This window comes from Vombatus ursinus, unplaced genomic scaffold, assembly GCF_900497805.2.
Source record: "Vombatus ursinus unplaced genomic scaffold, bare-nosed wombat genome assembly UNPS02014774.1, whole genome shotgun sequence".
In the NCBI taxonomy this organism is placed as follows: Eukaryota; Metazoa; Chordata; class Mammalia; order Diprotodontia; family Vombatidae; genus Vombatus; species Vombatus ursinus.
In genome coordinates this window covers 16,751,278-16,779,209 of record NW_020954552.1, presented here as the reverse complement: position 1 = coordinate 16,779,209, position 27,932 = coordinate 16,751,278, and the positions used below count along the sequence as shown (strand labels likewise).

The 27,932-nt window shown below is 39.5% G+C and overlaps 1 protein-coding gene across 1 annotated transcript in view; it reads right to left on the bottom strand.

Moving 5' to 3' along the window:
- The window catches only part of ACOT12 (acyl-CoA thioesterase 12), a 74,071-nt gene that overhangs the window by 23,244 nt on the left and 22,895 nt on the right, over positions 1 to 27,932 (bottom strand). Inside the window, 8 exon segments of the mRNA XM_027864321.1 lie at positions 868 to 931; positions 1,914 to 1,969; positions 2,942 to 3,092; positions 6,695 to 6,814; positions 10,745 to 10,857; positions 10,859 to 10,902; positions 23,622 to 23,757; positions 27,679 to 27,780. Coding sequence (XP_027720122.1) covers positions 868 to 931; positions 1,914 to 1,969; positions 2,942 to 3,092; positions 6,695 to 6,814; positions 10,745 to 10,857; positions 10,859 to 10,902; positions 23,622 to 23,757; positions 27,679 to 27,780 — 786 coding nt within the window.

The window sequence follows — 27,932 nt, the reverse complement described above, 5'->3', positions numbered from 1 at the left end:
AAATTAACATTCTCTGGTCTGTGTCTGAATTCAAATCTAAAGTTTACATTTGCATCTATAAATCACATTGGGCTTGAGGTTTTATTGTAGTATGGTTTGTAACAGCTATGTATCGAGCAAACACATTTCTCATCAGATATTATAAACTAATCTTCAAAAAATCTAGTACCTAGTTTAAAAAAAAAAGTGTTGGCCCCCCCCCCCCCCCAGATTTATAAGTTAATTTGCATGTGAAGCTGCCTGGTGTAGAAATTCCATCTACCCATCAGAGAGATGTCTGTGTCACTATGAGGTTGTGGCTCCCACAAATAGCTAGACTATGTTAGGGGCTTGAACCCAGCTTATCCTAATCTAAAGGCCAGATGTCTATTCCAGGATGGCACACTGCCCCTCAAACTAGTAAATGGGACTCACAAATACCAGATCTGGGCCATTAACCTGAGAGCAGCTATCTGAAAACAACTGAACTAAAAATGAGAGCTGTCCAAAAGTGGAATGGGCCGCCTCTGGCAGTAGTAGGTGACTAGACGCCCAATCATTCGAGATGTTGAAGAGAGGATTCATTTCCAAGTACAGGTTGAATTCAATGGCCACTGAAGTCCCTCCTTTAATTCTGAGAATCTGTGATTCTGTGACTACACAGCTTCCTGTGTCTGTGACTGGGCAACAGTAGATTTGATTGTAGCGAATAACCAGTTACTGTCTATTTGGTTTTGTTTCAAAATGACAGGATGGACAACTTAATTTTTCTTCCCCAAATTATTATTTACCTAGGCAGTCCAAGATAAATAAATGAGGGGCAAAACTATATTTTTTTCCTGAAGGATTAGTTTGCATTTAGGGGGATCCAGATTATAAAACCATCACCTGGTTGCTTGCATCCCAGTGAACACAAAGTGGAATATCTTCTTTGTGAGGAATAACATATTTCCTGAAACAAAGTTCATAATATTCAGTAATGACTTTTACTCTTTGTCATCAGCCTACAACATTCCTTCATTTATTCATCTATTCACTCAATACACACTTATTATGCACCTACTATGTGCCAGGCACTAGGGATACAAGGCAAAAAAAAAAAAAGAAAACAGTCCCTATTCTCAAGGAGCTTAAGTTTTATTGGAGAGAACAATATGTAAACAGAAAATCATATACAAAAAACACGCACGCCTCTGAGGTCATCTCCAGCTCTAGAGAAGATATGATGAACAAACTTAGACAAAAAGGAATTTGGGGATGGCGCTAGCAACTAGGAGGAGAATCAGGATGTGGAGGTTTGATATAACCACGGAAATGATCAAAAGGGCATATAAATGACTAAAAGTTATTCCTAACATATGCATGATTCACACGCATCAGAGTGACCAAGATGATGAAAGACAACTGTGAATTGGTAGAAGGTACGCTTCTTGACAGCTAGGTGGTGCAGTATATAGAGCACCATGCCTGGAATCAGGAAGACCTGCCTGAGTTCAAATCTGGCCTCAGATACTTGACCCTAAGCTAGTCACTTCATCCTGTTTGCCTCAGTTTCCTCATCTGTAAAATGAGCTAGAGAAGGAAATGACAAACCACTTCAGCATCTCTGCTGGACATGAGTTTGAACAACAACAAAGTTTCTTGAAGCCATAGACAGTTTCTTTTTAGACTTTGTATCCCTAGCAGGTAGCCCTGTGCCTGGCGTGTGGTATGCACATAGTAGATTTGCTACTTGGTTGACTGGTCCGACAACTTTTGGAAGGTCATCAATAGGGATGCAGTATATAGTCCACCTTGGTACAACTTCTCAAATAGCTATTATAGTTCCTGCACTGAAATCAATGCTTAAAAAAAAGATACCTTTGTTAACAAAAAATCCTACTGTTATAATATTAATGTGATTTTAGCAAACTTTTTTATCTTACAACACATACCTGCCAAGTCGTATTCTCTTACGTACAATAGCCCCATGATACCTTCTAACATCATCCTTTAAAGAAACAAAACAAAACACTACTGATGAATTTTCAGTAAGATACTAGATTTAGAGCTAAAAGAAATCTTAGCAGTTAGGTAGGTTGATGTCCCCCTCCCCCATTTTATTTGTGAGGAGACTGAAGAGCAGAGAAGAAAAGTGACTTGTCTAAGGACACATGTGTTATCAATAACAGGAGGGATTCCAAACCAGGTCCTCTAGCCCCAAGTCCAGCATTCTTTACTTTTGCACATCTTTACTAAATAATTTTTAGAATTTAATGATGAACTCTTATACCTGCACAGAATATCCTAACGATGTAAGAGTTAACTTTCACCTAACACACAGATAGATAAAAATTGCTACTCCTATGACTTCTTCTATTGCTCTTTTACTTTATAATGTGACTACTTTACGTTATTACTCAGAACAGAGGTTTGGAGAAGATATGAAAAATAAAGCAATTCTGAGATGAGGGAAGTACCACCATCTCTTAAGTAGGGAAAGACACACATTGATGGAGATTATAAACTTGTAGAGATGGTATAGCTAGGTGGCCCATTGGTTAGAGCTCAGGGTCTAAAATCAGGAAAACTCATCTTCCTGAGTTCAAATCTGGCCTCAGACACTTACTACCCTGTGACCCTGGGCAAGTCACTTAACTCTGCTTGCCTCAGTTCCTTATCTGTAAAAGAAATGGTGAACCACTCTAATATCCTTGTCAAGAAAACCCCAAATGGGGTCATGAAGAGTCAGACATGACTGAAAACAACACAAAAACAAAAACTGAATAGTCTACCGCATAGGTTTACTGTAAAGAAAACATTTTGCATATTTCAAAGTACTATGTAAACAGATGTTATTATTATGTTATAAAGGCTTAAATGACAGGGAGTGGATGAAATAGTGTGAGCAAAAGGGTTATGTAATGTCATGATTATGGAAGGAGCTAGAAGGCCTGACCATTAAATCTTTTGCAAGCTTGACCTTTGAAATAGGCTTGACTCTGGGGAACATGATGAGTTCTTCATTATCATCAACAGCATAATAAATGAGAAAAGCACTGTTGATGTGCCGGCCTTGGCCTTTGGACCATTCATCACAGTTGTAGGCCTCAACACGAACCCCGACTTCAACCCTACAAAAGGAAAAAAGTAAACATAATAAAGCAATCTGACCAGAGCTTGTTATAAACTTCCTTGGCAGAAGAGGCAGCAGGTGGCTTTAGGAGAACTGAGGTGGACAACTTGGGTTCAAACTCTAGCACTTCCACTGACTACCTCTGTGACCTGGTCAAGCCACTTAACCTCTCTAGACCTCAATTTCCTCATCTGTAAAATATAGGGGTTGAACTAGATGACCTTTTATATCCTTTAAATTTCTGATCCTATGAAATTCATAGAGGAATTTTTTTTATCCTTGAGCAATTATAAGGATTAAAGGAGCTCCATCCTATATTCATGCTTATGACTCTGTTTGGCATATGCTCATCAGAGAACTCACTTCTTAATTCAATCACTTATATAATGAGTAATTGGGGCACTGTTTGAATGAATAGGTATAATCCTTCATTTGGATGTGGCAGGAGGGAGAGGGAGGATTTCATTATGTTGTGTAGGTGGCTAACCTAAGGGAGTTCCTTGATCAACTGGTTGAGTCTTTGTTGGGGAGTTTGATGGCATCGCCCTCTGTAGGGTATGTACGTAGCCATTTGACCCATTTTGTTTTTGTTAACATTCTTTCCATTTACATTGCTGCAGTCATTGTGTATATCATTTTCCTGGTTCTGCTCACTTCACTTTGTATCCATTCATGTCAATCTCAGTATTTTTTCATATTTTTTCAGTATTTTTCATATTTCTCATTTCTTATGGCTTGGTAATAGACAATTGCATCAATGTACTACAATTTGTTTATATATTCCCCAATCTATGAGCATCTATTTGGTTTCCAATATAATAGGTAGGTAGGTGGTATGGTGGATAGGATAGAGCACTGGACCTGGAATCAGGCAGGCTTGAGTTCAAATCAAGCCTCAGACACCTACTAGCTTGTGGCCTTGGGCAAGTCTCTTAACCTTTCTGTCTCCATTTCTTCACCTGTAAAATGGAGATAATAATATCCTCTATCTCTCATGGTTGTTGGGAAGATAAAATGAAATAATATTTGTAAGGTACTTTGTAAACCTTAAAGCACTATGTAAATGCTAGATAGTATTATTATTAACTACTATCATTCCAGTTTTTTGCTACCATACAAAGTGCTACTATAAATATTTTGATGTATATTAGATGTATGTTTCTTTTTGTCTTTGATCTATTTGGGGGAATATTCCTAGCAGTGGGATCTCTGGGTCCCTATGACTCATTCTAAACTCAGAATGAATTTAGTAGCTCAGAGATTTGTACTGTTTTGAGAGAAACCAAATTTTTGTGCTGGCCTATTTAAAAAATTGTCTTCATTGTAGACTTGGCTACTTTTTCCCACTTCTCCTTTTCTTTTCTGAGTATAGGTCAGAGACTAGAAACCTGACAGTAGACTTTAATCCCTGGTGTACAGGAAGGAAAGGGGGATGATTGTCCATTCACAAAGTCACCCAGGACCTGAATGGATATTTCCCTCAGTTCACAACATGGCAGTTTCCCAGCCCAGGAGATGGCAACTGCCAAGCCAATATGAAAGTATAGAGTCTTTGCCCCATCAGTGCATGGGCTGGCCTGCAGAGACAGTGGCAGAGACACGCACGACCTTGGGTCAGGGTAACCAGGATGTCAAACAATGAGAACCTTAGCTCATACGAGAGAAAGGGAATGCCTTGAAAGTACCTGACTCAGGGTTGCCTTGATAACAACCTCAAGTTCAAGAGAAGAGTCCAGGAATGCAGCCTTCAAATGAGACCAGGAGAGCTCCTGGGCAGCCCTAGCATCTCAGAGAGTGAGAGGGGTCCCATGGGTGGTCCCCAAAGCTGGAGGAGCAGTAAGAGAATTTAAGTCATGGTATGCAGGAGCAAAAGACCTCAACTTTGCCCTCCTCTGTTACCATGAGTTATTCAGGTGGTACAGGGCCAATGTGAAGGGTTTGCCTTTCTGATAGCCCCAAATGTGTTTCCCTTTCAGGGGGAGTTCACCCTTGAGAGTAGTACTATAAGTCTAGAATTCTATTGGGGTTTTCTAAAAAGAGTCACTCATAAAAATAGCAAGGGATTATCACTCCATCAACCTTTTCTCCATTTCCCTTGCATAGCACTCCATTGCCTGTATTCATACCGGGTTTTGTTTTGTTTTGTTTTCAATGGCTATCCCTCAGGCCTGGCTTTCATTCCCTCCTTACTTCTGTCTTATATAATCCTTCGCTGTCATTAAGACATAGCTAAAGCACCATCTTCTCCATTAAGCTCTTCCTGATCTCCTCTCATCTGTTAGTGCCTTTCATCCCTAACTACCTTATTTAACTGCCTTGTTTTTAGTATTTATTTTGTATATATTTCTATATGTCCATGTTATCTCCCCCACCTCATTATGAAATGAAAGGAAGGACCATTTCATCTTTTGATTTTATATCCCCATATTACCTGGCACTTAATAATTAACTGCTTCCCTTTCAAGGGGAGAGCACGGTAGCACCCTGGGAAAAGGCAGGAAAGGAGAAGGAAAATTGTATCAATTGGGTACAGACGACTGTGAGCAAATTTAAACATTTTCTACATCTTCTGTGGGGTAGATCAAAGGCTGTCTCTCCAATACTAGATACACGCCTTGTTTCTTTGAGTACTTGTCCGGTAGCCAGGGACCCATTTATCCACAGCTGTAGAGACTTAGACAAGAACTATATTTGAGTTACATGTTCTGAGATTTCCTAGAAGGGGCTCTATGTGGGGTCAATTCGAACCAAAGGGAGAGTAATTTGGGGCAGAGTTGAAGCAGGCAAGAATAGAATTGGTTTGTGTAAGGCTTGAGTTTGGTTGCTAGGCCATCAGTTCCAGGTACTTAAATTTTCTTTTCTCAAAGCAATGGTTTTGTAATCCAAGAAAACAAAACAAATTAGACAATAATTAAATTAGATAATAATAATAAAATACTTTTTGACACTTAAATGGAACCACAGCAAATAATTAAGAACAGCTCTCCACTGTGGAAAGAGTAATTAAAAATAAGTACAAAGCAGAGTGGGAATGGGCAGTGTTAAATGCCAGCCCTGTCATCATCAGGAGATGCCATTTCATCACCCATTATTTATTTAGTGGGTATGCGCTAAGGTAGTACAAAAATGCATCTGGACATTTTAAACCAAAGGCTACAATTAAAAATAATAAAATTTGAAAGTTAGATGGCACAGTAGATAGAGTGCTGACCCTGGAGTCAAGAAGACCTCAACCAAAATCTGACCTCAGACCCTTGGCCTCAGTTTCCTCATCTGTAAACTGAGCTGGAGAAGGAAATGGCAAACCACTCCAATATCTTGGCCAAGAAAACCCCAGATGGGGTCACAAAGAGTTGAACATGACTGAAATGAATGAATGACAACAATAAAATGATAAAAATAAATAATAAAAATAATAAATTGAATAATAAAATGAAAAAGATAGTCACTTCAAATTATGTGCCTACATTCTCCCTCCCCTCAATGAAGCAAGAATAATAAATAATAATAATCCAAATCTGAATTCAAGTATTCAATAAGGTCACAAAACAAAAGTCTAGAAAGCAAGGCATCCTATGTGCCTCCTCAGCCGCCTCTTACCAGTTCTGAAAAGTATTGTTCACAATGGCATTGGAGACAAGGTGATCACCAACAGTAGATGGTCCCCAAAATTTAAACATATCCACCGACTTTAGAATGGGATGTGAGCCACAGAGGCGGCTGAATGAGAAATACAAAAGAAAAAGAGTGAGGCAAAAGAGATCCTTCCGGAAAATAAATGAGGGTGTTCCTGTCCATTCATGACCCTGATGCAGTGAATTGCCGACTAGGAATTGTGTGACTTAGAATTCTTTCTACCAAGGGCAGAGTCAGGGTAAGTGGGTGTGTGCTGGTACAGAGGACAGTATGGCCTGATTCCCATTGTAGTCCTAAGAGGGGAAAGCCTATTCCAAAGAATACAGGCACCACTGCTCAGTGTTGATCAGAGTGAGTTGAATCTAGCTCCAGTTAAGCTATCCTCAGTGTGGCTCAAGTTCATTGTTTGCTAAATGACTATCTTTTTTTTTTCCTTCCAAAGAGTAAAACAAATAGATGGATTGAGCATGTTGGCAGTGTTACTATATGCCATCTGCAAGAAACTTTGTACTTTGTTTGTGCATACTGAGTGTGATAATCCACCAAACTGTAGCTGGATGGTCACCTTGCCCTACTGGTGACAGGCCTACTCTCCTCTAGTTCCTAGGGAAGGAGATTCTGTGTTAAATGTGCTTTAATGGGGGTGGCTAAGTGGCGCAGTGGATAGAACACTGGCCCTGAATTCAGGAGGACCTGAGTTCAAATCCAGCCTCAGACACATAACACTTACTAGCTGTGTGACCCTGGGCAAGTCACTTAGCCCCCATTGCCCAACCAAAAAAAAATTGCTTTAATGAAATCTGCACCCTTGTTCAGGGAGGCCTGGAACCAGAGACACCGTGTGTATCATCACATTTGCACTGCAGCATGAAGGAAATAAGAACATGGCTGCCACATTTTTCTGTCCTTGGGCTGGTGTGGTCCAGTGCCATCGATTCATTGGTGACACAGTTAAAGGACTGTACCAGCGCATTAAAAGGAAGGGGGAAAGTGGTGAATTTTCTCCACACCCCAAAAAAAATGACTAGCCCTGCCATTCACAACCTGTCACATTCTACTATTTCTGTGAAATTTCAAATTTTAAAACAATAATGACACAAAGAAAGAGTTGTATTTCATGATTTTCCATAGGTTTAGGTGTTACCCTTAGCCCTTCAATTGCAAGAGTAAGACCTCGAGCCACGACTCAACCCTGTCTATTATTTGGGCTTGCAAAGGAACGTGCTCGGGAATGATCCATTGTCATCATAGAATGACAATCTTCTCATTTTATTTAAAAACAAAATTCCTTCATTTAGGCATAGTTCAAAGCAGCAATAAATACAACTTTCTAAGAGTGGTACTTTCTATATAAATGAATATTTAAATTTTCTTTTAAATTTGGGGAAAAAAATGAACTCTGCTTTGGTTGCATCAGAAGAGACAGTTCCAATTTGAATGTTTTCTAACTCCTCAACATGCCTTGAAGCTGCTCCATTCCCTACATGGTTATTTTAAACATAGAATCACCTTTTTTAAATTGAAGAAAGTTTTAAATGCTTTCTTCCCCAAATTACTTCTTTTTCTTCTCATTTTTCATTTAAACCTTTGACCATAGTAGTTCTAACTGGCACTTTCAAACGTCAGACAACACTCTAAGTTGCCATAAAAAGACTTGTAGTCAGACAATTTTTTTTAAGCGTAAGAGACTATTTTCTATTTCCATTCAGTCTATTCACCTTTGTAATAAAACCATTGTCACAATGAGCTTGTGTCGCAAGATCAACATCCATAATTCAGACAAAAGTGTGAAAACCACTATCTTATTTTTGTTTTTGAACTAGAACTCAGATGGTCATTTTCAGGATAATCTGAACTCATTCTTTGATGACTAAGATTACTTCCAGCCCATCATACACTCCCCATCTCATAGTGTTTTAACTTAGTTCTCCATCTCCAATGACTGCTCCCTTATTCTCATCCTCTTTAACCTCCACACCCCCACCTCTCACTGTCAGATGATCCAACCATTCCACTGTGCTCTCCAGAATGCCTGATGCATAAGTAATAAACTAGTTTTTCTCTTAAATTTTTTCCTTTCTTGCTCCGTCCATCTTCTGGCTCCCTCCTGACCACACTGGCCATCCTTTCCAGCAATGGGGGCACTTTCATTCAGACCTCTCTTGTGGGGGAGTTGGGATACTCCATGCTCCCCATTGCCTCTTCCAGGCTCTCCATCTACCACTGTCACCAGTAACCTCTCTTCCTTTGTGGTCCATTATTACCCATTGAAGAATCTGGTGGCTGGTGTGTACTTGTGTACTGACCTCTAGAACACTTCTTCTCCCCTCCTCAATGCATTCAATACCTGATTCACAGTCCTTCTTTTCTCCCCAGCTTTCAAGAAAAACCCATTTGGGGTTTTCTTGATGAAGATACTGGCGTTGTTTGCCATTTCCTTCTCTAGCTCATTTTGCAGATGAGGAAACTGAGGCAAACAGGGTTAGAGACTTGTCTAGGGTCACACTGCTAATGTCAGAGGCTGGATATGAACTCAGGTCTTCCTGACTCCAGGGCCAGCACTTTATCCACTATGCCACCTAGTTGTCATGCCTTCATGCTAGGGGACATGATTTTACATGTTGGTACTCCCTTAAACACCCTAATCTCTTAACTCCACACTTGGCTCATTTCTTTTTATTTTATTTTTTTTTGGTGAGGCAATCGGGGTTAAGTGACTTGCCCAGGGTCCCACAGCTAGTGAGTATCATGTGTCTGAGGCTAGATTTGAACTCAGGTCCTCCTGACTCCAGGGCCAGTGCTCTATTCATTGTGCCATCTAGGGGCCCCTTGCTCATTTCTTATGACCTCTACCTCCACCCCATCTCAGCTATACACAGAGATCACCAAATCTTTGATCTTTCCATCACCCCCAAGTATTCTATATCCATAATCACGAACTCTGAAATTCCCTTATTTGGTCACAATCTATCACCTCTTCCTCTGCCTTACAGTCCCTAACCTTGTTCTTTGTCCTCACTAAGACCTCCAATATCTCCACCCCTTAGTTCTTCCCCAGGCCATCACCCCTATACTGGCTATACTATCTTCCTTTTCACTAGGCAGCTAGGTGATGCAGTGGATAAAGAAATGGGCTTGGAGTGAGGAAGACCCGAGTTTAAATCCAGCTTCAGACACTTAGGAGCTGTGTGACCCTGGACAAGTGATCACTTAACCTCTGTCTGCCTCAGTTTCCTCAATTGTTAAATGGGGATAATAATAATAACACCTACTTTCCAGGATTAAATGAGATATTTGTAAAATGCATAGCACAGTACCTGTTACATAGTAATTACTTAATAAATGCTTATCTCCCTTCCTTCTTTTCTCCTTCCCTCCCTCCCTTCCTCCCATTCTTCTTTTCTTCCTTTCTTTCTTCCTTCCTTTCTTCCTTTGTCCTCCCTCCCTCCCAGCTGTCTGACTGTTCTCAGTCTCCTTTGCTGGATTTTTATTCAGCTCCCGTTCTCTAACATCCAGGGTCCCTCAAAGCTCTGTCTTATACCCTCTTCTCCTTTCCCTCTATACTATTTTACTTAGTGATCTCATCAACTCCCAAAGATTCAATGATTATTTCTACGCAAATGACTCTCAATTCTATTTGTTCAGCCTTAATCTCTCTACTGACCTCCAGTCTTGCTTCTCCAACTGCCCATTGGACATCCTGAACCTAACAAATGCGAGTTGATTGCCTGAGACAAAAGGACAGATTAATCATGGAGTAAAGGACTATTTGTCGTGGGTTCTTTCAAAAAATTATTTTAATGAAGGACACCATTTCCCCACGTTCTCTCTTTTAAGCCTTTACTATACTAACACACCTCCTGATCTTGGCCACTCTGGGTGTCTAGACCTCACTATTCTTTTTTCTCACTCACTTGCAACTCCCCTACCCCTCTACCCCTGCCAGAAGAGCAGGGGGTTTTTCCCAAGAGAGGGTCATATGTCACAGTTCAAAAGTCAAAACCAATAAACAACCTTGCTGAAATGTTAGCCACTGTTTCCATCCAAGCCATAATCTGGCCCCCAAATGTATTTCCATGATGGTTTGCATGGGGTGGAAGGACAAGTTCAATGCTCTGTACCCAGGTTATCACCAGTTGAAACCGTATCATCCTCTCTATCACAGATGACATCTGAAATGGGAATGGGAAACATTAAATGCAGTAGCTTTAACCAGTGTCCCCAGGGTGCCTACTCCCTCAAGCTGAAGGACTGACCCCTTGTTGCCTGTAAAAATGAACTCATTCCCTGCATGAAAAGCCATCTGAGGAAGCAAACAAGTTTCATTCTGGACATGGACCAGTTTCATCTTCATGCAAGCGGTTAAGATAACAAAACTGGAAGTGTTTTCTCCTTCTAGAGACTACTGTACCTGGCAGATATGCTTTGGAATTAGCATTTTCTTTTTTATTTAATATTGCAACCATCTTGCTCCCAATTAACAACAATCTTTCAGAGTTTTGGTTAGAAGAATGGATAAATACAAAAGGGAATTTAAGATCTGAGATATGTATGTGCAGCCACTGCTCCTCTAGGGCACAGTGACTGAGTGTTCTAAACCTCTCTGAATGAGAATGCCACTTGCTATGGAAATGCTGTTGGGGTTTTTTAAAAATGCTGTTATGAGCAGAAAAAACACAATACTGCTCTACATCTCAGTGTCCTTCTGCTGCTTCAGAATCATATTGCCTTCATTTACTGACAAATTGGTTTTTACTGTCAACAATGGAGAAATCATTTACTCCGGCTGCAAAGAAATAAAATGTATTCAATTATGCTTCCTGCATCATCAAGTGAATCACCAGCTAGGTTTAAATCTCACAAGCGTTGTTGTTTGGGTGGGTGTGTAATTCAGAAAGCACATATCCGGTGGGTTTGGCCGGGGACAGAGCTCAGTTTGCAACGTGAGAAGAAAGGAACATCCATTTACGTGGGAACTTCAAGATCATTTGGTGTGGAAATTCCTATAGAAACATGCATAAAGATTGTAACGAACTTCCTTTGGGGCTCGATGAAACATCTTTGAAACATCTTTCATTGTTCCCCAGTAGGCCTGTGAGGAAGAGCAACTATTGACAACCGACGTTCTTAAAGTCCAAATTTTCATTTCTTTATCCTTCTCTTATTTATTCTTCTTCTGCCTCCATTCTATCACATTTCATTGATTTATCCAGAGGCCTTCCTCACAATAGGATATTTTGGGTTATCCTCAAATGGCCATAATGTTCCCCATCTTCTCTCACGGCTTCTGCCACAGAGTTCTGCTGACTCATGCTGAACGCCTTTGTCCTCTCTTTATAAAGGACCTTCATTCGGAGTCCACACACAGTGAAAATGAATTTGGTTCGTGGAGTTAGAGCTGGAAGTCATTTAGTTCAATCCTCTCTTTTTTTAGTTGAGGAAACTGAGAACCAGAAGGCAATTCAGAAAAATCAGGAAAAAAAGAATATACCAACTTTCACCCAAATATCTGAAACGTCCATTTACATCACACTAAAACATTTTGCCTCAAAACTCAACACCTTTATGGAGATTTTTCAGATTAATTCTCCCTAGCTTAGGTCTCTCCATTCATTCCAGTGCACTCTGAAACCTAGAATATAATAACTTACTATGTATATTAAAATACAATGTTCAGATGTGATATAATATATAAGCCTTATAGCTCTTATGAAAACTATATCCATTTGACAGGTAGGTGTCTACTAGAAAATAACCATGAGGATTCTGTCCCAGTGTGAGGCAGTAGGCTCTGACTTGAGCTAAGAAAAATAACCAAGTCTCTGCCTTTTTGAGAAGCAGTATGGCATGGCGTAGTGGGAGAGACTCAGCCTCAAAAGCAGGAAGTCCCAGGTTCAAGATCACCTCTATCACCTGCTCAGCGCGTGACCTTGGACCAATCAGTGCTTGTCTTCACATCTTGGGGCTCTAGCAGCTCCCTAAGAGACAAGGGTTCTTCCCTGTTTTGGTCATGGGCCCCTTGGGCAATCAGGTGAAGGACCTCTTCTCAGAATAGTGGTTTTAAATGCATAAAATAAAATACATAGAATTTCAAAGGAACCCAATTTTATTGACACAGTTATCAAAATACTGGAGGGAAAAAACAAATTCATGGACCCCCCGAAATCTATCCATGCACCCCTTGGGGGTCTGTGGACTCCAGGTTAAGTACCCTTGCTCTAAGATGGTAAGTTATAGAGAAGGTACATCTACCTACAGGATAGAAGGAGATGAAATCACAGGCTTAGTCCTATATATATGCTCACACAGATATGTATTCTGTGTGTATATTTATACATAAACATATATACACATGGACATACACATATGTATATGTTTATAGAGTATGGGACCTGGAGTCAGGCAGACTCATCTTTCTGAGCTCAAATCTGACCTCAGAAACTTACTAGCTGTATGACCCTGGGCAAGTCAGTTAACCCTGTTTGCCTCAGTTTCCTCATCTATAAAGTGAGCTAGAGAAGGAAATGGCAAACCCTCCCAGTATCGTTGCCAAGAAAACCCCAAATGGGGTCATGAAGAGTTAGACACGACTAAAACGACTGAACGACAAAAATCCTATACCTCCCTTTGGATAGCAAGATGCTCAGATTCATGGCCTTCACCTCATCATTTCATCTCTCCCTCCTCACTCCACTTAGTGCAACAATATTGTCCACACACAGAATGCTCACAGTTGATCATGAGAGACTGACTGAAGTCATCAAGTAAAAGATGTGACTCTTCATCATCTTTAGCTGGGCACACTTGACCCTAAAGTGATGTCCTTTCCGCTAAAAGAGCATCTCCTTTTTTCTAAAGGCTCTCTGATTGGGGGTCCTTTCCAGAGCAGCAATTGCCACTTCCTCCGTCACTCAACACCCATGTCTCTTGCGGTGTCCATCAGGAGGGGATCCTGCTCAGTAACAACACCCAGGTCCAGCCCCTGCCCAAAGGAGTCCCTGATGACTGAAAAAGTCACTTCCCAGCACTTAATTCTTTTTTCCCATTTGCCGGTACCTGTGTGGCCAGTTTTTCCTTGAGTTAAAAAAAAAAACAAAGACAAAACCCTGTCTATTTCGCTATCGTGAAGAAACTTGGTCCGAATGTCAATATAAATCCCGTCCCAGTTTTCTGGGAATAATGGTCTATTCTTGTAAGGTGGTGGCCTATTGGGGTCCAAACTCAGGGGACCTGAATATGTGGTTCAGCTGTCGTGTGAGGCTGGATGCCCAGAATTAAGGACAGAAGGGCTGTAAAGGTTAAACACCATAGGCCTCTAATTGGGAGGACATTAGCATATAAGTGCTTTCTTTGTAATTTCAGGTATGTTTTGCAGGCACATGCCCCAGGGTCCCATTTGCTGTAAGTTCAGGCTTATTTGTCACGTGTGGGTCAAACATCTCATTTAGCAGACAAGAAAAGCTTTACAATAACTGTGGTTGTTTGTGCTCCTCTGCGCAAATTTGTACTTTAGATGTTCTCAGAATATTGTGTAATATTGACAGTACAACTTGACATTTCAGTTTCATGTTTTCAAGCTAGTTAGAAAACCAATGAAAAAGTACAGGGGAAAGAACAATCACTTTAAAGTCAGAGGATCTGAGTTCAGATTCCAACTGTGATACCTACTGTGGGAATGACCTTGGGCAAGCCACTTAAACCTTGTGGGCCTTAGTTTCTCCATTTGTAAAATGAGGGAATTGGGCATGTAAGGGTTATATGATAGTAAGGCTTCCATTCAGGTATGGGTTGGAATAGATGCCCACAGATGTTCCATCCAGATCTTAAATTCTATGATTCTGGAAGTAAAAACAACATTGGATTTGGAAATTGAGGATCTGGGTTTGAATCTTGACTCTGCCACTTACTAGTCATATAATATACAATCATTAAATATTAAACTCAATATACGAAGCTCAAAAATGCACTGAGACTTTTGGGACACCCTATCTATTATAAACACAATGTGCAGGTATGTGCTTTAGCCCTTAAGCTGTTACCTTATACTTCAACCTGTAAATTGAAGAAGTTAGGCTACAAGATCTGGAAGGGCCCTTCTAGATCTAAATCTATGACACTATGATTTTCTAGGATCATGCCCTCTGACCCTTCAAGAGTTGTTGCTAGGACCACAGCCTAAGGATATTATTAGGAAGAATGAAGAGCCATTTATACTAACCTATTTATATTGGCCCCAAACAAGCAAACAAACCCCAGAACCGTCAACAGCTTTTATGTTTAATAATTGAGGAAATGCTAAATAACTTGTAGTGTATTAATGTTATGGAGTATGGCTGTTCCATAAAATGACAGATAGGACATATACAAAGCATTGTGGCAACACCAAGAAGTGATGTAGAACTATAATCGCAAAATCAGAATGTATTTACTGGTTGTGACTAGATTTTTGTAAAAAGCAACAAAATCTAATAAATTCACAGATGAAAAAGAGCTAAGAAAGGAATTCAGAAGCAAATAAAGTGTCATCATTTTGCTATAACGTACAAGGGCATAGTTTATTTTTGGCAGACTTAATAGTTTAGAATTTATGGTTTTATGTGTGATTTAATGCCTTATCTTATATGTTTATTTGGTTATTTGTTCTTCTTTATGGTTATTGAGTATAGGATAAAATAAAGCGAAACAAGATTTCAGGTCAGTGGACTAAGGTCAAGGAACTAAGGACTGATATTTTTCTTTCTACATGCCTGCCAGTGAAGAGCTAGGCAAATAGTAGCTCTTTAGTAAATGTTTAATTGATTGCATGATTAATAATACCAAAGAATCCTCATATTGCCTCTCTCAGTCTTCCATGACAGCAGAAAAAGGCCAAGGGGTCACCAGGGCAATGACTCCCACTCCCACCCCAAAATGCTCCATGGATAAGAAAGAGAGTCTGGAGTGACCTGCTTCTCTTGTCTTTTGGGGGCTTGCAGTTCTTATTCCATTTTCCTGCTTCTCTAACAAGCTGCATTTGGGACATAAAACATCTTTCCAAAGGATGATGTCCCACCTTCTAAGTATGATATTTTGATTGAAGCAAAAGGAACTTGGTATTTTCTCAAAAAATATTCAGTAATAGAAATTCCCCTTAAGCACTCCATTTAAAAATAGTAAGTGCATTTGCAAATGCTTTACTAATATATGCAAATTGCCCTGACATTAGTAAATGCCTTAATTTTTTTTCAAGCTAGTTTAAAAAAATTATTCCCACTATACTTTGAAGTGCTTGATGGGCTCAGAGTTGACCCAGTTTTCTCAGATGGCTGAGGTTCTGTTACTTCTTTGGAAATCTATATTCCTTCTCACCTATTACAGCATAAGAACTGATTATTACTTTGAAATAATTAGCTTATTCTCTCTTAGGTAAGCCCCATTAGAACCACTGGCAAGTGAGGTGGCTCTCTGGCCTGCACTGTTAGGCATTGAGACAGGGATTGACCCAGAGTTAGGAAGACCTGGGTTCAAATCCCACCTCAGTTGTATGACTCCTAGAAAGTTATTTAACCTCTCTAAGCCTCGGTTTCCTCATGTGTAAAATGAGGACAATAAAACCTATTGTACTTAGGTTATAGGGTTATTGTGAGGACCCAAGGAGGTAACGTTTGTAAAATGCTTTGTAAACCTTAAAACTCTCAATATATATGCATTGTTGTTGTTGTTGTTATTATTATTATTTCCATATTTTTTATAAGGTTGAGATAGAAATAGTCCTGAGACTAGTCACCATACAGCTACTGTTTTTTAAAAAAATATTTAATGTCCTATAGACTATTGCATAGGCAGATAAAATAACTGCTTTTTTTCCTGAATAAAAGTATTTGGAGGTAAACTTGAAAGCATCCTCGTAGGACGTTCCCAATAGGAGATAAAGCAACAAGGATGTCAATATCTCATCCTGTGCCCACATAATTCTGATCTCTGCAGGGTCTTTATATTTTGAAATCTTTTTGTTCTAGGTAGTATAGGGATTTTTTATGAAAGCTGATGCAGTTATCATTATCATCACCATCAACAACAACAACAACCTACAAACCCCAGGTACCCAAAGTAACAACAAATAAATTGGCCTTCGATGGCCTTAGTGCTCTACAACATGGGGTCAAACTCAAATAGAAACAGGGGCCCCTAATCCATACACAAGGATCCCTGTAGGTAGCATATTTACATAGATTTCAAATGTAATATTATCTATGTTTTATTGTATTTTTATTTATTTTGTTAAATACTTCCCAATCACATTTTAATCTGGTTTGGGCTGCACTTGGGAATATTGGGGGCTGTATGTAGGTCATAAGCCAAGTGTTCAACAAATCTGGTCTATAAGAATTACTATGGCTTTGAAATATAATCAACGAAATTCGAAGAAAAAATTTTTTTCTTGATTAAGAGGATTTTGGAATAATTTGCTCCTCATCAGGTAACTCTGTCTAACAATACAGATCTGCATCTTCTCTGCAACTCATTGTCTTAGAGTTGCCTGGCATGCTGACACTCAGGGTCACACAGCCAGAATGTGTTAGTCATAGGCCCTGAACCTAACCTTAATGGGACTCAGAGGTCCGCCTTCTATCTTCAATACTGCATCGCCTCCTTTTTCACACATAGAGGAAGAATAAAATTAAAATGAAATACACACGTAGTTTGAAAAAATGTTATTCTAATAAAGTTTATGACATGTAGCCTTGACAACCAATTTCCTACGAGATAGAAACTAAAATACGTTAATAACCTTTATCTACATTTCTGTGGCCGTTAACATTTGGATGATTATAACTTGATTCTGTTTACCTCTTAATCTGGAATGTATCTTGTCCTCTCAGTACCAGTTGTAAAAACTGCTGTCCAGAGTCTTCTGCTAATGACTTGTATTATTTCCATAATTCCTGAAAAAAACCCAACTCTTCTCTATAAAAATCTTACCTAAATTGTCTTGCTCTTGAGCAGGGGAAAGACAAGGATGTTAGATATCTCCTGTCAATCTCTCAGGAAAAGAATTTGTAGGACTGACTACTTGGATAGAGAGCACAGTGACAAGATTACTGACTAATTACTCTAAGACCAATTAAATGCTTCATTTGTGTGAGGTATTTATGGGCATTTCCCTTAACAGTATAGTGTACTGTGGATGGTCTTTGCTGAGGTGGGAAGTTACTTCCATAAATAAATGAAAGTAGCTTGAACTCAGGATGATATGAACATCCCACCCAGAAAACACAGTTGATCTCTACTGAGCCCAGTATGGTATCTGCTATCTTTGTTGTGATCCAGTCAATGGTAATAAGCTGTGAGTCCAGATGAGTAATGGGTTTGGAAGGACTTCTCTATAGCAATCTAAAAGTAAATTTGGATTGATATGGAAACAACTACATGTTACAGTGAAATGAACACTGAGTTTGGGGTCTCTGTTGCTTGCTAGCTATTGGGAAAGCCGTTTAATCCCTCTGGGCTTTAGTTTCGTCATTTGTAAAATGAGGGGGTTGGAACTGATACCTTCTAAGGCTCCTTCTAACTCTAAGCCTATGGTGACAATATATTACTCAGAAAGACTCATGAGCTTCATTCATATTTTTAGCCAACTGTGGGCTCCATTAGTGGCCTATTTATGCTTCTTCCTTTCAAAGTTCAGATATGTAGTTGTAAGAAATTATAGAAATGCTTTCTAGACACTGGTATGCAGTAAGGAAGGGTGGCAGAGCCCAGATCACTGCACACACTGGAGTTGCCTTTCCCCTGAAGGATTGACAGCACTTTGAAACAATCATTCTTCTGTCTTTGGTGAGCTGCTACACACACCAAAGGGATAGCCCTGAGCAAGTTATTTTTCTGCCATGGTGAGTCTTGAGTATACTTTTTTAGCATTTTTAAAATGATGCAACATTGGAGAAGGGAAGAACTCATGACCAAACAAGAGATAGAGAACATTATAAAATGTAAAATAGACATTTTGATTATATTAAATGAAAAAGCTTTTGCACAAACAAAACCAATGTAAGCTATCTATAGGCATATGAAGAAGTGCTCTAAATTACTTTTGATTAGAGAAATGCAAATTAAAACAACTCTGAGGTACCACCTCACACCTATCAAATTGGCTAGTATGACAAAAAAGGGAAAATTATAAATGCTGGAGAGAATGTGGGAAAATTGGGACATTAATGGACTACTGGTGGAGCTGTGAATTGGTCCAACCATTCTGGAGAGCAATTTGGAACTATATCCAAAGGGCAACCAAATTGTGTATACCCTTTGATCCAGCAATACCACTACTAGGTCTACATCCCAAAGAGATCATAAAAAGGGGGAAAGGACCTACATGTACAAAAATATTTATAGCAGCCTTTTTCTTGGTGGCAAAATGCTAGAAACTGAGGGAATGTCCATCAGTTGGGGAATGGCTAAACAAGCTGTGGTATATGAATGTAATGGAATACTATTGTACAATAAGAAATGATGAATAGACTGATTTCAGAAAAACTTGAAAAGACTTATACGAACTGATGCAAAGTGAAATGAACTGAACTAGGAAAACATTGTACACAGCATCAACAACATTGTGTAATGATCAGCTATGAATGACTCAGCTCTTTTCAGCACTACAATGATCTAAGACAAGTACAAAGGACTCACAAAGCAAAATGTTATCCACATCCAGATAAAGAACTGATGAGCTCTGAATGCGGATAGAAGCATAATTTTTTTACTTTTTCACAGTTTTTTTCCTTTTGATCTGTTTTTTTCTTTTACAACTGGGACTAATATGGAAATATGTTTTACATGATAGCACATGTATAACCATATCAAATGAACTGTCATTTTAGAAAGAGAGGAGAAGAGGCAGGGAGAAAAATTTGGAATTCAAAATTTTGTAAAAATGAATGCTAAAAGTTGTCTTGGAATGGAATTGGGAAAAAAATAAAATACTATTTTTTAGAAAAAGATTCAACAGTGTGAGGAACTGCATTGGGGTGTATTGGGGCTAGCTGGCTTCATGGTGGTGATAGGGTTAATGCATGACTCCTTTGTCTAAGGTTATAGTCATTGCTGCCTATTCAGTTTTTGGACTATGCTAATTATTAGGAAATGTTTCCGTACATTGTGCTGAAATCTGCCTCTGGGAAGATCTGCTTCTAGTTTGATCCTCCAAAGCCAAGCAGAACAGGACTAATGCCACTTCCACCCTTTAACTATCTGAAGATAACAGTCCTGTTACTCCCAAGTGTCACTCGATCAGTCTATAATAGGCACTATTAAGTGCTTATTATATGTCGGGCACCATGTTTAGCAGCAGGGATACAAAGAAAGGTAAGATTATCCCTCCTTTTGAGGAGCTCACAATCTAATGGGGAGAAACCAAATGCAAACAACTATGTACAAATAAGCTTGGTAAAAGTTAAATTGGAAATAATCAACAAAGGCAAGGCACTAGAATTTAGGGAGTTTGGGAATGGCTTCCTGTGGAAAGTGGGAATCTAGCTTGGGCTTGAAGAAATCCAGAGAAGCCACAAGGTAGAGGTGAGGTCACCGGTCTTTTTGCCACTCTGGTCACTCTCCCTGGGACTTGCCCAAGATTTTCAATATATTTGCTAAGATTTGACTTTTAGAACTGAGCACAATTCTCTAGACATGGTTTGACTGGAACGGAATTCAGCAGTACTATGAGCTCCCTCCTTGGGGTCTCTATGTCTCTCTTAATATAGCCCAAGATTGTATCGGCCTTCTTGGCTAGCATGTTATACTGTTGACAAATATTGAACTTCCAGAATGCTAAAACTCCCAAATAATTTTCTGTCATCTGTCTAGACACATTTCCTCCATACTATTGTGAAGCTATTATTTTGAGCTCAGGAACAAGACTTTATATTTATCCCAATTAAATGTAATTTTATTAGAAGTGATCCATAATCTAGCTTGGTTGGATGCTGTATGTGTTGTCCTTCTCAATTTTATGCCATCTGCACATTTGTTAGACATTACACCTTGCCTTTGATAGAGTCTAAGACAGGAATAAAATTATTGTATAGCTTAGGGACAGTTCATTAGATACTTCCCTCCAATTAACACTGACTTTCGTTGTTGTTCAGTTGTTTCAGTTATGTCCACTTTTCATGACCCCATTTGGGTTTTCTTGGAAGAGATACTGGAGCGGTTGGCCATTTCCTTCTCCAGCTCATTTTACAGAGGAAACTGAGGCAAACAGGGTTAAGTGACTTGCCCAGAGTCACACAACTAGTATGTGTCTGAAGCCAGATTTGCACTCAGGTCTTCCTGACTCCATGCCCATGCTCCACTGCACCACTTAGCTGTCTTAACACTGAATTCTCTTTGGGAAAAATAAACCAAAACAAAACACTCACTAGTCTTTGTGTCTGGTCATTCAAACAGTTCTGAACCTGTTTAATCACACTGTCATTTAGTCTTTATCTCTCTATTTCATTCACAAAAATGTCAAGGAGGACTTTATGTTTTTTATAATGCTTTTCTGAAAGCCAGGTGTTTCTTGTCTACATTCCCCTGACAAGTCTCCTGATGGTAACCCTGTAAAAAAGGAAATGCATCTAGTCTAGCACAATTTTTCTTGAAAAAGTCAGGCTGGTTCTTAGTGATCACTATGTCCCCCTCTGAATGTTCAAACAATCTCTTCAATAATATAAACTAGAATTTTGTCAGGGATTGAAGTCAAATTCATTGGCTTATAATCATTTGTATATACCTTGTATTTTGAAAATACAAGACATTTTCCCACCTGTTCTGGGGAGCCTCTCCAATTCTCTATAATTTCACAAATCTCACTGATGATTAATTAGTAATTACATTCACTAGTTCCACACTGGAATCTAGTTTACATACTTGAATTCATTGAGGGCAACTAAGTACTCTCTTACCAATTGGTATTTTTTGTCTAAGCATCCTGTAACCTATTTTTCCTCTCTGTTCCCCATTCCAAAGATCATTCTCCTTCCTTGAGAAAACAAAAGCAAAATAATGAGCAGAGTAGTTGGGCTTCTGGTGTTTGTTATCTTCATCATGTCCACCTGGAAGACTGGACCTATCCTGTCTTTGGTCTGGAAAAGCTTTTTTGGTTGTGGTTTTGCTTAGCATTTGTTTTTCATTGCCAGCCTCAACTCATTTTGAGCTTTAATACTCCTGACACTATTCTTACAGGACTTTCGTATTGATCCATAGTCTCTAACCCTTGCTTCCAAATTCTACACAGTTTTTTTAAACCAAATTGCTTATTAGTTCCCTAGCAATCTATATCAGTCTCCTTGGGCAACTGCTCCCTTTTCTTCCTCATCTCAATTGTCTTCATATTTTCTGTTATTTTTGAGAGATTCATCAGCCAACTTCCCCTAAAGAATTTTAGACGATAGAATCCTACGTATCCTTTCTCTGAACACTTGGAAATCTATTCTCTCCAAATCTAGAGTCTCTGTTCACTTCCCAACTTAGCCCTTCTCTTTTGAAACTCGTATCTTCCACTTTCAGCAGTGATAATCTGGAGTGCACCATTGGTATTCTTAATGACTCCAATTTCTAGTCAAGGACTCCATAATCCCCAGAAGCTGGAGAAGGAAATGGTAAACCACTCCAGTATCTTTGTCAAGAGAACCCCAAATGGGGTCACGAAGAGTTACACATGACTGAAATAACTGAACAAAACAAAAAATTCTCAGAAATACTGTCTAAGTTCCTTCTGGAACATAAGAGCACCTAGAGCTGGGATAGAGTAAGCCAATGGGCAGAAAAGTGTGATCCTTCCTGAACTCTAGGTATTATCAATCATTCCAGGTCTGCAAATGGAATGAAAAGTAAGTCCTGGAGGGTCCTTAGGGAGGAAGCTGGGGTTTAACGTAGGTAACAATAGGAGGTTAGAATTGTAAAACTGGAAAAAGAAAGATAATTGGCATACTGCACCCAAAGCATGCTTAAGATGGTGCCTTCTTTATGAGCCACGTGGCCTGGGCCTGGATTTGACAGAGATCCCAAAGGGATGAGCAAATGAGCTTCACTTAAATGGAAAATCCAGCTCTGCCTATAGCTAGGGAGTATTCTCTAGAGCAGGGGTGGGTAACCTGTGGTCTTGAGGCCACATGTGGCCCTCTATGTCCTTGGGTGCAGCCTTTTGACTGAGTCCAAGTTTTATTATTATCCCCTCTTATTAAGGGGATTTGTTCTGTGAAGTTTGGATTCAGCCAAAGGGCTGCACCTGAGGACTAGAGGGCCACACATGGCCTCAAGGCCACAGGTTCCACACCCCCGAGTCTAGACCAGCACTTCTTAAACTGTGGGTCACGACCCCATACGGGGTCACAAAAATTTGGCAACAGTGAAAGAGTTCTGAAAGCGCAATGACCAAAAATTAATTAAAAATCAAACACGTAATGAATCCAAGGTGTTTCTGGCAGTGCTAGGCAGTGTTAGATCTCACAACTTCACTGCAGCCTCTGTTCTGAACACACAGCATGCACACTTTGCACTGTGCATGCCCTCAGGCCATGCAACGCCAATAAACAGCTGCCAAAATGAAAAGGGGTGGAAAGTGGAAAAAGTTTAAGAAGCCCTGCTGTAGACCAGAGGTGTCAAACTCAAATAAAAACAGAGGCTACTAATCTGTACATAAGGATCCCTGCATGCCACATATTGATCTGGTTTTAAAATGTAATATTATCTATGTTTTCTTGTATTTTTCTTTATTTTTTAAGCATTTCTCAATTACGTCTAAATCTGGTTCAGGCTGCACTAGGAGTGTTGAATTACAACATGGAGTGAACATGCATGGGCTCCTGAAACATAATCCTCTTCCTTTGGTAGCCATTCAATCAGGGTGTCTATGAGGAGCCTTACTAACCATCAAACTTGCTGCTGTCCTTCATCAGGCTTTGGAAGGTGTCCTCCTGCTGGAGTCTGACTTTCCTTCTCTCCGAAGCCAGATCATGCTCCACTTGATCTTGTTCTGTCAGGAGGGTCACTGGCTTTAGATGAACCTACAAAATCAAAATGGGTAGCCTGGATCATTTTGCTAAATGGTTTAGCTGCACATAATTTCAAACATAATATTTGAAGCACTTTTCAAAATGTGTTTCTCTGGTAGGAAAAAAGGATGCCAATTTAATTGCCTTAGGCTAAAAATAGTTTTATTTTCTGTTTTCAAATTGCTTATTAAATTTGTGTTGATTTTTAAATGAAAGGAGGGAATGGGAAAAAGGGAAGGGAAAGACCTCCCATCTCTTACCTCTCTTCATTTGCGTAGGCTGTCCCCCATGCTCTCTGTCCTTAACTCTGCCTCTTAGCCTTCCTACTTCCCTTCGAAGCTCAGCTCAAGGGCTGCTGTGTTCCAGAAGAGACCTATTCTGATCCTTCTATCTGCTCATGCCGGCTCCCTCCTCCCCCAAAAATGTATTTTGTATTTATTTTCCTGTGTATTCATTCTCCCCCCCACCCCCCCGCAGTAGAACATATACCCCATGAGGGAAGGCATTATTCTCATTTCTGCCTTTGTAGTTCACATTTATATGGTGCTTAATGAGTCACTTTTTTTTTTGTCTTCTGAAGTTCAGTCTATCAAAACTACTTAAATAAGCCTCCGCATAACAAACTCTTGGTTTTTGTTTTTGTTTTTTTTTTTTTTGGTGAGGCAGTCGGGGTTAAGTGACTTGCCCAGGGTCACATAGCATAGTGTCAAGTGTCTGAGGTCAAATTTGAACTCAGGTCCTCCTGACTCCAAGGCCGGAGCTCTATCCACTGAGCCACCTAGCTGTCCCCACATAACAAACTCCTGACAAAATTTTGTTACGAAAAGTTTTTCAGATTAAATCAAATTAAACACAACATGCATTTTATTAAACCCTAACTACATGCTAGGTACTGTGCTAAGCACTAGGAATAAAGTGCTGGATTTGGAGTCAGAAAGATAGGGAACTTATACTTCCTTACCTGTGTGACTCTGGGCAAGTCATTTGACTTCTCTCATTCTCAGTTTATTTTTCTGTAAAATGGGGATTTTGTAGATAACATAACAACAATATTAGTAACATCCCTCTTAGGGTTGTTGTTAGGATCAAATGACACAATATATGTATTTTCAAAACCTTAAGTGCCATATTCATGTGAACTACAGAGATAAAAATGAAAATGTCTCCTTCTTTCAAGCAGCTTACATTTTGCTTTAGGGAAATAACATGCACATGGATAAATAAATATAAACAATTCTGGGGGAGGTATCTCATGGAAAATATGGTACCTGAGCTGATTTTTTAAGGGAGTCAGGGATCTTAAGAGGTGAAACTGACAATGGGGAGCATTCTGGGCACGAAGGATAATACTATGTGCAAAAGAATGGAGGTAGGGGAATGGAGTCTCATCTCTGGTTCCTTCATCTATATAGATGTAAATCATTTGAAAACACTAAACAAACTATTATTAGCATAAGACATTTAAATTGGGAGTTTATCTTTTTTTACTGCCAGAAATAGTTTTCATAATATAATTACTATTCTGATTTTTAAAAAAGATTTCAGGGAACTGGAATGTCTTAGAAGTAAGTGCTGAGCTATGAATTAATGTATAAATGCATAGTGGGATGACAAGTCTTCCTAATGGAGTACATCATGTTTGGATAGCATCCAGAATAGAACTGTCATGGTCATTTATGGTCATATTTTTTTATTATGCAAACAAAAATAATGACTGTGTTGTATCCTGCCTCGCACATAGTAGGCACTTAATAAAGGCTTGGTGGCGATTAGAAAAAAATTGTTAAGTGCTACCTGACTTTTGCGATATCTGGCCATTTGATGGGTGCACAGTTATAGTGTCATGCTCCCCAGCTTGAAGGCCTGCCTAACTGAGCTGGGCCTAGTTAATCATTGCCAATTTCATCTGGAACCACACCTACTATCAATTTGGACAGAAAACAGTAACTGCTCTGGGTCATGAAGGGCTCTAAGACCAAACCAGGCCATTGATCTTTCACTTACAGTCTCAATGTCACGTGAATGAATTGGAATTTAAGTGCTTTAAGATAAGGAGCGAGCTAAACCAAAGAATTATGGTGACACCCCAAGTGACCAGGCTTCTAAGAGAAGATTTTCAAAAGCAATTTTTTAGGGTTCAGTCTGGATGGGATCTAAGCATTCCAATTTAACATACTCCCATTCTGTGGAATTTTAGGGAAGGAGGGGGAAGCGAGGGGAAGAGGTTGAGGCTGCTCATCTTTGGATGCTGACTACAGGGATGAGATGTCTGGATACTACTTCTTGCATTCAGAAAGAGGGTGGGCCATGCTTCAAACCCTGCCCCACCCACTTCCTGCCATATAGTTCCTAGGCAAAGGGGACTTTAAATTCAGAGATGTTCTCTGATGTAGTCAGGATTTAAACATAAAGCAAAACTCAGTCAAAAAACTGATACTTCCATCCTCAAGTGAATTCCGATGAATGTGAATGAGCTGTCAAGCTAAATCAGATGCCACTAGGGCATCTGGACAATTCCATCAACTCTGGATATATCTAATACGTCCCTGGTTATTGACGTATCTCCCTCATTAGACTGTAAATTCTTTTGATGGCAGATTATGCAAATTGAGGGAAGAGACTGTGTTTTTGCCTTTCTTTGTATGTCCAGTGTTTAGCACTGCACTCGGCACATAGTAGGTGCTTAATAAATGCTTATTGATGGACAGACTCTTCTTTGCTTTAATACTGGCTGGCAGATATGAGTTAATATTTGTAAAATGCTTAGGAATAGTGCCCTGTATATAGTAGGCACTGAACAAATCGTTGTTCCCTTCCTCTTTCTCCCCAGTAGGTGGTATTGTTATGGTGCTGTAAGGTTTGCTGAATGCTACATACACACATACCAAGTATCCAGAGTTGGATTTGGGCCCAGGTACTCTGAATTCAAAGGCCAGGCTGGCCCTTTTGCTAGCCCTGAAGATTCTGAATGGTGCCCTGCTATGATTGACATTTGCCTGACCTGTTTTGGGGAATGCATCAGAAAGGAAAAACAACATGGTTGAGGCCCTGCTGTAGTCACTGGCCAGCACCATAAAGATTGTTCCTTCTCCCATTTCTGTATTTAAAGAGATGGACAGAGAGACAGGCAGAAGACAGGTTTCAGAGAAGAAAAGACAAATCATGGGGCCCCAAGGACAAGACAGAAGAAAAAGCACCAGGAAGCTTCAAAGAGAGGGAGGAAAAAGGGGAACTTTACAGGGTAAGATTTAAATATGAAATAGAAAAAAATTAACATTTTTAAAAGGAAACATTTAAGTGGCTTTGCCGTATGACTATATCCCACCTGACCATAAAAATGGAAAGCCAAGGAAGTAGAAATTTGTATCCACAGCAGCCGAAAGACAAGGCTCCCTCCTGAGCAGTATGGTGCCAGCAGCCCGGCTCTCCTGCTGTGAAGGCACATTAGACCCATGTGCTTCTTTTATGGGAATATTTACCACACATGCCTAGGAGCTTATTTTTAAACTTCAGTAACTCAGCAACTTGGACTGTTTTTTTTTTCCTTAAGGTATCAAAAATGATTGGACCATAACATGAAACTGCTTACTAAATTGCTCTTACTTTTAAAAAAAGAGTCAGTTTTGAATTACAGAGCCACGAGAAATGACCAAACCAGTAAGCAATATTTTTGAAGGCCTGGTTTGACCTTCAGATCCTTAAAATACAAGGCTTTTTTTCTGCCTCTTCCACAAATTGCCGAGTGCTATTTTTGCTATCTGGCTAAAGAGATCCTACAGGCTAAGTATCATTTCAGAATGACTTCCAAGAAAAATTGACAAATAATAAAGCTCCATATCTTAGTAGGAATGTTGATAGACTAACAATGCCAATTCAGTTTGTGAATATATCTCTGAGTTACATACCAGATTTTTCTTGGGTGAGATAATTTACCTTTTCTTCTCCAACTGGTTTAGCTACAAACGTAGAAAATGCCACACTAATGAGTTTCTGAGTTCTAGTAAATGTGTCTTGTACTATGACTTTAATGCCAACCTAAAATGAAAAGAAAGAGAACTTTAGTGCCTATCAATCAGTCAACATTTATTAAGCACCGACTATATTCAGTATTAGACTGAAGCATTAAAAAAAAAAAAACAGCTCTTCTTCTCAGCTTCGTTTTCTAGAATGTCCTATAGCATAGTTCA